We start from the raw sequence: 11,158 nt of genomic DNA, 5'->3' as shown, positions 1-11,158 counted from the left end.
CTCACTGCACGCAAGAGAAGCAGGTGCAAACCGCTTCCTCGCTGTGCTAGGGTGTGTGCTAAGTAGAACGTGGCCGCATTGCGACGTGCCCGTCTACATAATTACTCACAAATTGGAACAATATATTATGAAATGATGATGAAGGAATCGAATGGCGAGTGAATTGCTGGACGATTGTAGTGTTTGGAAGGATAGACGTTTATCGATGAGCTGAGATGAATTTTAGTCGTCAATTACAACGAGGACAGATAGGCTTGAGGTGTTATAAGCAATTCGCAACAATTTAAAGTGCAACATGAGTAAATTGACTTGTGGAAGTTCAAGCTTGTATGCGACGGGTCCAATTTGAAAACTAATCCACCAAAAGCTAAGATACAAGAAATTGAGTCCAATCTCAATGCAAAATTGGCTTCTTGCCCGAAGGAAGCGCATAATTGGATTAAGATATTCAAGATAGATGGTTTTTAAATACAAATCTGCAATAATCCTTTCACTCTTGCCAATGTCCCAACTTGTGCTATTTGAAAGGCGATTATGCAGAATGGGCTATCACTAAGTCCAAGTACAATTTTAACTTGGCAGCAGATGGTCGTTGCTTTTTCATTCAAGGTCGCTTTGGTGTGCGTGACCAAACGCCTGACTTTATTATTCGTTATAAAATCATCAGATGCCTATTTTATTTACGCAAAACACCTTCCTGCCAGTCGTCTACATCTGCTCGTCCTGTGGTTCACCAGCCACCTGTTCGACCTCCCCTCCTTCTTCTTCTGTGGCATAGAGCACCTTAAACACCGACTGTGCCAGTGGACTCGCTTCAGTATCTTCTGCAGACTGCAACACGATCTCAACTTCCCGAAGCTTGTTAAAGTAAAAGTCCCGCTCTTTTTCCAAGCTTTCCACCATCGCACGCAGCTCTCCACCCTCATTCGTCAGTGCTTCGTTGTGAGCAGTAAGATCCTCCAATTCTTTTTCGAGAGGGGCCGTAGCTGCCGCAATTGACGCTTCCATGTCCGCTTCCGAGAGCGTAGCTGTTGCTCCTGTGTTATTAATGGGACGTCGTGAAGCTCCTATCGATGTCCTGCCTCCGCGTGCTGTCATTGAGGCCGCTAGGGGCGTCCGTCCGACCTTTGCGGTCGTTGTGACGCCCACTTTACGTCGCAATGACGCTGCTGAAGCCGACGCCGAAGCGTTGACGCCTCCACCAAACTTCTGGGTGAACTGAGCGCCCCCTTTGCCCTTCTCTCGCTGCGCAAAAGGATCGTACGGCTGACCAGAAGCATTGCGTTCGTAGAAGGCTTTAAACCACTGCATGAATTCGAGGTTATCCTGGTACTTGCCACGCACGAGGCGATCGACCTCCACGTGTTTGTCAATCTTCAGTTGCATAAACGCTTTCTGCAACACCTTGTAGTTCTGAATATACTCGTAATCTTTGTTTGCTGCCCAGTCGACTTTGCTCATCTGCACTCGGCCTGGGTACATGGCGTCGAGGATCTGGCAGGCGACGGCGCCCGTGCACGTCTGCTCCACCTTGGAGAGATTGATACCGCATAATGTATTGATCCAGTCCAAGATCTCCTTACGACCTACAAAGTACGTGCCGTCCATGAGACTCATGCTCTGGTCCGCCATCGTGATCGCGTGCTTCGGTACGGGATTTGGCTTCAAGGGGTAGAGTTGCGCGGCGTTTGTTGCAAAAATGTTTTTCCGGATAAAGGGAGATCCACGAACTGTACTCATGTATTTGGGATACAAAGTGTCGATTATACAGTGCACTTTTATTAAAGGTTTTTGTAACTTGAAAGCCATCGCTGATAGATCGATCTAGCCAACAGTGAGCAAGACACCAAACTTCTTGAGCTGGTATCTGCCTCCCTTGCAGGGCTCAGTATAACTTCTGAAGTATCGAGCAGATATATGACAGAATGCAGCGTCCCTTTTGATAATAAGAGCTTTATTGACTACAACGCAAGAGCCTAAATTGCGTTGTACGAGACCACCACATTTTTTTGGAGCTTAAGCTGTGCTGCAGAATTATCAGAGTGCAAAACATGTCCATTTCTAAGAATCAAAAGTTTCGACCAAATGTGTTTTGAAGAGCTAAACTTGCAACAAAGTTGCAAACACAATAGTTATCAAGCAAAGCCCTAAGTTTCTGCAAATTAGTAAACACAGTAAGTCAGAAATCCTAATACTCGTCGCTCTATAAGTCAGGGTCGATGTCCGCTGCGTTGGCTAGTACTAAGTTTGTGCTCTGTTGGAATGAAGACTGAAGCGAAGGTTGCATTGTAAAATTCGATTTCGCAGGCGGAAACTTAAAAGTTGCCGGCTGCATGAACGCTGAGAGTGACTGTGAAAGTTCTCGTGCCTTAATTTGCTCTTCATCCCCATTATCGAGTACTGAAAAGACGTTGTTACCAGAGTATTCCACATTCTTGGAATGGCGCATATGTTGATTCGAATTTGCAATTGTAGCGTCTTTTGGAGCTTCTAATGCCGACAAAAAACCAGAAAACCCTTCGATTTCCCGGGGCATTGGCTTTAACATTGAAGTTGCGTTACTGTAGCAGAAAAGCAAATTTCGTTACGAGCTCGTCAGTCTCCATACAATATTCCTCTTACTTACAACTGGAAGATGGGAGCTGCCATGACGAAAGCTGGCGGAGCCACAGCACTAAGCTTTGGAATGACTCCAGATCGTCGCACTTTTGAAGCGGCCACGCGCTCGTCGTAATTGCGAAACTCGTCGGAAATAGTTGCCGGACGCTTGGCCACCTTGTACTTTCGCTTACTGGTATGCGGGTCGGTCATATTTGTTTGAGTTATCACCGCTCTACGCGAATGACAAGCATTAAAAACTACTTTGAATTGGAAGCTTTAACCGCTGCACACACCTCTTATCCTGCTTCTTAAGCGCCTTAAACATGCCCTTCTTCTTTATTTTTTTGCGTGCATTGCTTCTAGCGTTGGATTTTAGACCTACTGTATTCATTAGTTAATAAGACAACGAGTTGCGAGGTCTTCTGCGTACCTTTCTTCTTGGCCATGTTTTTTTTTGGAACAATCTGTGTGAGTATACTCTTAACCAATTGTTACAATGCATTTAAAATTTGGGGGAACTTAGACTATCAAAAATATTTAAACTTATGTACATGACACTCAGCAATTCAGTTTGTTAATAAAATTACAGTCATTCCACTGCTGTCCCCGCTAACTTGTTAATTTCTGTTACATTATGGATTTGATCATCCGCCGTTATCGATCCTATTGGATACCTTGCATCTAATAATTAATAAAAATTCATGAAAAATATAAAGTAACAGAGGTAAAGTTTCATAACAAAATTGTAACGGAGCACTGCCGACTTGTACTGCTTCAGTAAAAGTCCACTTCGCACTGCACACGTCACTTCACGTACACTATTACGTGCAGAGGAAGACTCTCTTTGGAAACTTTGTTCTAAAGAGGGTTATAAGCAAACTGAATTAAATATATAATTAAGTCCTTCTGTTTCTATCTATTTTCTACTAACTTAATTATATAATAATACAAACGTGTAATAAAGTCGTTTATGTCTCTCTCTTCGCGCGCGTCAAGTGCTGACTGGACTGCGGAGCAAGTAGATGTAAAGGCCGATATCTACCAATGAATTAGGTTTTCGAATGTTACTATGTAATAATGTTCCCAAAATACTATCTATCTTTTACATAATATATTTAGGGACCCGGTATTGCCACATACCCTTTTGGTATAGCCAACACACCCTTTTGGTATAGCCACACACCCTCCCGGTCTGTATTGAAAAAAGTCATATAAAATGTATGGGTCCACTGCATTCAAAAATCAGCAGTAATTCCTTTAGATCGTCTTTTAAATCGATCTTTTGGCCTTTGGAACATCACAGCTCCTAAATTAAATTAAGGAATCGTTATAGCCCCAGATCCTATTCATCTACATGAGAGAAGCGACTGCTCATCAGAAACCGTGTTTTCGTTTGGCGTTGTTAAATGTACGGTACTTAACAAGTTAGAAAGAGCCAAGAGCGCCCGCAATTGATTGACAAGTCATCAAAAGAGCGTTTCGAAAGTGTAGCCATGCACGTCGTAATGCGGCCACGCTCTACTTAGACACACACCTTGGCACAGCGGGGAAGCGGTTAAATCAGCTTCTCTTGCGTGCAGTGAGGTAGTTGTGGTGGGCGCGTTAGCGACCTCACCCTACTTCCTACTTGGTAAGTGCGCACGAAGAGCCGGATTACCGCTCCCATGACGACACTTTACTAAGTACACTAAGTACTTATTAAAGTGTCGTCATGGGAGCGGTAATCCGGCTCCTCGTGCGCACTTACCAAGTAGGAAGTAGTTTTCAAACTGATTTATATTTAATCGTATTAAATATAAGTACCTATTTTTACCAATCAAAATGTCATCTCTATAGATAACACTTATATGTATTGCGAGCATATCTTTCATGAAATATCGCCTTACGGATGACGCTAGGCGTCTACCCTCCTAATGTGAATGCACCTATGTGCATCGCATACACAAGGGTTGGTCGAAAATGTGAACCACACCCGAGTGGTGGGTCTAAATACTGTATTTAGGTAATTGACCATCCCCTTAAGTGCACCAAGTGTACTTAACGGGGACTACTTAACGGGGACTGTGTAACATTAGCGCAACTTTAGCTTGTTACACCGTCCTCCCCTTAAAGAACGAATTTACATTATGAATTCGTCAAAGAGGAGCGAGGAACTGCGAGCACCTTTACGCGCCGCTAATTCACTCAATCACTCTAGCGACCTGTGTTCACATACACGGCGCCGAAGATGCCACCTAAAAAGGGCCACGTTGGTGGGTCGTCTGCGAAGACGCCCACTCGACCTCGCGCTAAGCGCACTCGCCGCGTTAACACGCCGACAGCTACTGCTGCTGTCGCGTTAACGGGGCTAAAAATCCATCCCACTTTAACAGTGAAGGGGTTCATCCGTCGCTCATTGTCGACTACGTTGAGTCGACACCGTTGCCGTCACCTCATATTAGTGATGCAGACAACGAGCACATGAAGAAGGATGATGGCGCATTATTTTCCATCCATACTTCTCGCATGGCTCACAACATGGAGACAGTAACATTCACGAATGCTTTCTCGTCGTCTACGCTAGATAGCGCAGCGACAGGTAATGAGAACGCTGCCCATGAAGGCGCAGTCGCTTCACCGTTAGGTGAAACTTCAACGTCTTATGATCAGACCATAATCCGTAATGGTTCGGACATAGAGGATTCAGAGTCTAAAGCTCCGCCGACGGACACGTGAACGTGCTCAGTCGGTGTCACAAGCCAGTCGTTTTAGACGTGGCTATGTGACGGGTGGCATATTACTGATGCCCCCTCCATCTAAATAACGTCGTTTAAACAGGTCAAGAGCGTCGCTCCTAAAGCGTGCTCTTCTTGACACTCATAATTATTATGGCGTCTTTAAATCATGGAGGGCTCAGGGAAAATCGCTTAGGTGTTTTTCCCGATCCCGGTCGTGTTGCATACAAATGACACGCCAAACCAATTCGAGGCGGAAATTTTACACGCATTCATCCGCATTCCGATGCGCTGAAACAGCGGTCGCAGCGAGTTAATTTCGCCCCCTAAGAAATCATAGGCGCTATTGTACCCCTGCTTCTTCTGACAACGCTACTTCTGCTAGTCCATTTGAGACAAGCGAAGAGATTTGAACTGGTGCTTCTACTTTCATAGGCAGCCACCAAGCCGAGCACATCAATACGTAGGGTATCGATCGGTTCCCAAGAGTCAAAACTCTTCCGGTATCCTTTCCATTGGACGAGGATCTGATACCGTTGCCTCATGGAGCGGTGGGCAAGCATCCTTCCAACAAGGAAGCGTTGATTTCCACTTGCATCCATTAGTGCAGGCGGGCCCGATAGGAGTGGCGATCTCGCCCAACTACTCGCGGCTGCCTTACCTTCGTCCGTTAAGTCACCGGCGTTAAGCGCTGCTGAACAACGTATTGCGGATCTCGAGGGCCAAGTCTCACGACTGACCTCGGATCTCGTTGATGTCCGAGCGAAGGCTCGTCAGGGTTATGAACTCCTGAAGACTCGCTTGGACCTCTTTTAAAGGATAATGCTGAGGGATCCGCGTTACTCGCGTGATGTATCCCGCTCTCCAAATCCTGTTCGTGGTGGGAGGAGTCGGCCCGATAGTTTTTCACCTTCACCGTCCTTCTCATTCGAACGACGCTCGACTCACAGTCGGCATCACCATCGGTCTCCTTAGACGGATGGGGATATGTGACCTTATTTGGGTCTACATACCGTTTCAGACGACCCATGTACAATACGGGTGCGTCTTCATATACGGGAGAACCGTGAGCCTATAATTTAGGTCTTCAACCTCTTCTACCACCGTGAAGGGCCCAATGAAGCGCGGAAGCAACTTCGTAGCACCTCCAGGTAGTACATAATTTGCATTTTTAGGTAGGGTATCAGTACTTGATAGTACTTTTTCACCCACTCTAAAGCGTTCATTATTCTTGCGACCATTTCGGTCCGCATATTCTTTTTGCTTGTCCATAGCGCTTGCCATCGCGTCACGGACTTAACGTCTGATGGCTAATCGCTGATCCACAAAGCGTTGAGCCTCGCTCACGCTTTAAGCATCAAACTCGCCTATGATACCGCCGAGAGGTCGGTCATTAGGCGTAGTTTTATTGACCACTGCTAAACTGGCAGGGTCACTAGGGCAAGGTTTTGTCTTTGAGATGATACACTCATGGGTCATCGTCATATTGACGAAACTGTTTCCCTATTTCGCACCGAGCACAGTCTGGGGCCCTCCTCCACTTAGACTCGGGCTGCGCACAAACGAGACTGGCGTCCGAGGATAGTGCAGTCCGTTAATATAAAAGGTGTCTCACCCGTACTGGCGTGGACACTGTTATTTATAGCGAACTCCACAAAGGGCAATTGCTTGCTCCGCTCTTTGGGAGTTGCTATAGTGCATAAGATAACCACCACGACCCGATTGGCACGTTCTGTTTGGCCATCGGTCTGGGGATGATCTGCGGTCGACATGTGGAGCTTGCTACGTAGCAGCTGAAACACATGTCGCCAAAAACCAGACGTAAAACGTGGACCCGATCCGATACTATGGACTCGAGCAATCCGTGAAGTCGGTAAACATGATCCAGGAACAAGAGAGCTGCCTCCTTGCCTGTGATCAATGTTTTACATGGTGCCAAATGCACCATATTGCTCAGTCTGTCTACAAAGACGACAAGCCCTGTCCGACCCTAGTGATGGGGCATCATGCCAAACATGAAGTCCAGGCTTACAAACTTCCAAAACAGTTGGTTGGAATCAATAGCAGCTTCAGCGGTACCCTGATCAATGATGCAGGCTTAATGCGCTTACACTGTTCGCAAGAGCGAATATAGTTGGCCATCCATCTATATAGGTGTGGCCACCAAAATTCCTCTGATACTTGTAAGATTATCTTTTCACGGCTCAGATCCCCATTAGGTGGCGCATAATGGAGCTTGTGAAGGATCATCAGCTTGTATTCTATGTCATGAGGCACATAGATTCTCAAGGGATCACAAGGTGACAGCTGATGCCATAACAGGCCATCGCTGTAGCTAAACCGATTAAGCATGGCTTTCAGGTGCGACGGAAGAATTACCTTTTGTCCACCAATGCGATCTAACAGCAGGTGACAATGGTCGTCCTGACTGTAGCTCTCTTTTATTTCAGAGGCTAATGAGCTCGTCACGTGGTATGTCTTCATGGCTGCCAACGCTGACGGCTGAAATTGTGCTTTCGCACTAGACACACTTTCCTGGTGTCTTACCTCGAAGTCTGGTCTAAGCGATAAGGCGACAGCCAAGACATTTGACTTACCCAGCTTGTATTAAACTTTGAAATATAATTCAGAGAAGAATGTAAGCCATCTTGCCATTCAAGGCGAGAAATGATGTGAGTTTGTTGTCGGTCCGCAGTGATGCGTGATCCGTAAAAAACACAAATAGCTCGGTGCCTAGTAGGGTGCACACGAAACTTGACAAGAGCATACTTTATTGAAAGTAGCTCTTTGTCATGCATGGGTAATTTAGTTCCGCGGATTTTAAAAACCGGGACTGATAAGAGATGACACGGTCAACACCGTCGTCATCCTTCTGCACGAGCGTGCTGCCGATTGCAAATTACTTGCATCGCAGACGACGCTAAAGGGCTTATTCGCGTCTGGCAATGGCAAGACTGGTGCCTCAACATGAGATTGCATCACTGGTTTGAACGCATCATCTTGTTATTTAACCAAAACCCATTTCTGTGTCCTTTTTAAGGAGGTCATATAATGCTTTAGTTTGCTCAGCATAATTCTTGCTATATTTATGCTAGTAATTAGCGAGCCCTAGTAATTGGCGCAAATCCTTCACATGCCGTAGGATAAGCCATTCCTTTACCGATAATACCTTGTCTGGGTTTGCTCGTACACCATGGGTACCTACGATGTAACCCAGCACAGGTATCTCAGGGACCCCTATGCTGCATTTTTGCAAGTTGACGTACAATTGGGCGTCCTTTAAAGTCTACAACACAGCGTCTAAATGACACTTGCGCGAGTCGATTGCGCTCGGCCTCAGCCCTACTTTGCATGAATACATCGTCAAAGTAATGGGGCGCGTAGCCACGGTGCTGACGCGTCACCTGAGCCACCACTCGATTGAATGTCGCTGTTGCGTATTTGAACCGTCGCGCCATCACAAGCCACTCCCAAAGCATACCGCGTGGGGTGCTTACTGCCGTTTGGCTACATCGGACTCTCTCATGAGTACCTGATAGTAGCCATCCTTCAAATCTGACGCGGAAAAGATAGTCGACGTTCCCATGGAATTCAACAAATTGTCTCACCGCGGGATTGGCGTTTGCGCCGGTATGGTCGCCGTGTGCAGCTTATTGTTAGCATGAACCACGCACCATCCACCTGTGGATTTACGCACATAAAAGGTCGGGCTGCAGTGATGCGATTTGCTCTCACGCACATGTCCCGGCTTGGCTCGCTTGTCGAACAAATTATCGATATAATCGACTAGTTCTTTCGTCAACGGCCATTGCCTGGTCACACAGTACTTGGTGCCAGGTTCGAGGTCGATCTCGTACCCGATGCCCCTATCTGGTGATAGGCGGCTCGGCACTTCTACTAGGAACACATCGCGATGTTTCCACAAAGCCTCAAAGAACGGACTGTATTTCAAGGCAGCTCAGCCTTGAGCAGCGAACAGTTTCTTTTTGTCCGTTTCTAGGACGCTCTCGTCCATTGTGGACGACGAGCAAAAGTCCACCAAGTCCTCTTCTGGAACTGGTGTGACTATTTCGTGGATCTTTCCTTCCTTTAATTCGGAAAGGAACAGAAACCACGACATCTCCGGAAGATTTACTATATCCTCGACAGATTTAAAGACTTGTCGGAGCAGCTCACTTGAGGATGCCTCCGCATTTTCGTCTTTGACAGCCTCGAACACCTCGTTGAAAGGCCCGTTCTCTTTAATAGAAACTGATCCAAAAGTCACTCGTTTAGACGCACCTTTGATCGTCCTAATCGGTCAAATACTCGTTCTTCGAGTCACCACGACCTTTGACTGGGAAGCAGGTGCCTTTGCTCTTTTCTAGGCACTGTGCCGGTTTATGCGACGCATAACTTCCTGTCAGCTTGCCGTCTACTGCCACAGGCTCTCGGCTCTGTGCAGGACATTCGGACGCATGACTACTTGTCATCGTCCTTTTCAACACCCCAGTCTCCACGAGCTGGGTAGGAATTGGTGACGTTTGACATCTTGTCAACGCACCCTCAACTGTATTCGAAACGACATCACTTGCACACGCCTCTCGCAGGAGCACATCTTTTCCGGTGTCCTGCGTAGAGTTCGTAACTGTGCATGTACGCCAGTCAATCCATAGTTGGTGTTTTAGCAACATTGGCATGCCTAGGATGAGGTCATACGAACTCTCCATACCTAGCACTGTAAATTTCTCGTTACAAGAGAAGTCACTAAAGCTCAAGGCGAGTTCTATCTGAACTCCCTCTTACTTAACGAGCGCGCCGTTCGCTAAACGAATGGTCGCCTCTTCTCGCTTGCCATCCTGGCAAAGCGACTCAAACATCGCCGGTCTCTTTCTTAATTCCGCGATTTTACTAAATTTTATGATGCACCCGAATCCACTAGGAAAGTCATCACCTAGTCATAGCCTCTTACTTGAGCGCTATAGACTAGCAGGGTTGAGGTCCAAAATTTCGAGACTTCAGGGACTATGCTACCCATTTGTTCCACAATTCTGAACATAGGGGTAGCTTCAGAGTCCGCGTCAGTAGGGCATTCCACCCCTACTGCTCTCCTGCATTTTTCGACCCCTCAGTGGCGATGCAGAATTCATGCGTCTCGCGCGCTGATTCTTGTCATCGCTCTTTGGGAAGGGAAACCTCTTGCTAGGCATCTTTGCCCCGGCAGGGACCCTGACGTAGCAGCGAGCTATAATGTGGCCGCGCTTGCCGAGCTAAATCGTGCTACTTGAAACTTTTTCTTGCGACGGCCATTCTCTTCTCACGTTGTCGATCGCATTTTTCAGGTGACTTCGCTATTTATCGTTATTACATGCAGTTCTCACCCAAACGTTTTGAGTTTCCTTACTCTTCTTCTCACTCGTGGCTCGCTCTCTCAATCCTCTCGTGGGCCACATTTATAGCAACCAACGTCTGCATTGCCCAACTCCATGGGAGTGGCATCTGACCTCTTGGCCGACAAAATATACCAAGCTGTCCCCGAGGCACTGTTGTAGGATTTCTCCTCAACGAAGGCGATTTGGATTGCCTCTTTCATCTTCGACGGCACCTTTCTGAAAAGGGCCTGTCGCGATGGGCCATGAGATGAGTCCGTTCTTAAACGTGGGTACCTTTTTATGTTCTCCTGGAATCGAACCTAAGGTAAAAGATGCCGAAGCGAGCGCATCTCTTGTACATAATCTTGCAGAGATCGCTTCGCCTGTCACGCTCCAAAGAAGCGTGCCTAAAGCAACACATCGTTGTTCGGCGGCTGGTACATGGCGCGAATATTTGTCTTAAATATCGCCCATGTAGGGAACGCCTTTCTG

The 11,158-nt window shown here is 46.8% G+C and overlaps 2 protein-coding genes across 2 annotated transcripts; both read right to left on the bottom strand.

Annotated features, from left to right (window-relative positions):
- Window positions 1-708: 708 nt before the first annotated feature.
- CCR75_009656 (uncharacterized protein) lies at window positions 709-1,740 on the bottom strand (the record flags this gene model as incomplete). The annotated part of the gene is made up of 1 exon (XM_067967695.1): window positions 709-1,740. The coding sequence occupies one exon, from the start codon at window positions 1,738-1,740 to the stop codon at window positions 709-711; it is 1,032 nt and encodes a 343-aa protein (XP_067823389.1).
- A 233-nt stretch (window positions 1,741-1,973) lies between these two features.
- CCR75_009655 (uncharacterized protein) lies at window positions 1,974-3,047 on the bottom strand (the record flags this gene model as incomplete). The annotated part of the gene is made up of 4 exons (XM_067967694.1): window positions 1,974-2,561; window positions 2,627-2,833; window positions 2,895-2,982; window positions 3,032-3,047. The coding sequence occupies 4 exons, from the start codon at window positions 3,045-3,047 to the stop codon at window positions 2,204-2,206; spliced, it is 669 nt and encodes a 222-aa protein (XP_067823388.1). The 3' UTR covers window positions 1,974-2,203.
- Between the last annotated feature and the right edge of the window lie 8,111 nt (window positions 3,048-11,158).

The sequence above is a fragment of the Bremia lactucae genome (genome assembly GCF_004359215.1).
Source record: "Bremia lactucae strain SF5 chromosome Unknown BlacSF5_NotPlaced_9_SHOA01000002.1_551695bp, whole genome shotgun sequence".
Taxonomy (NCBI): Eukaryota; Oomycota; class Peronosporomycetes; order Peronosporales; family Peronosporaceae; genus Bremia; species Bremia lactucae.
This window is presented reverse-complemented; position numbering and strand designations above follow the sequence as displayed.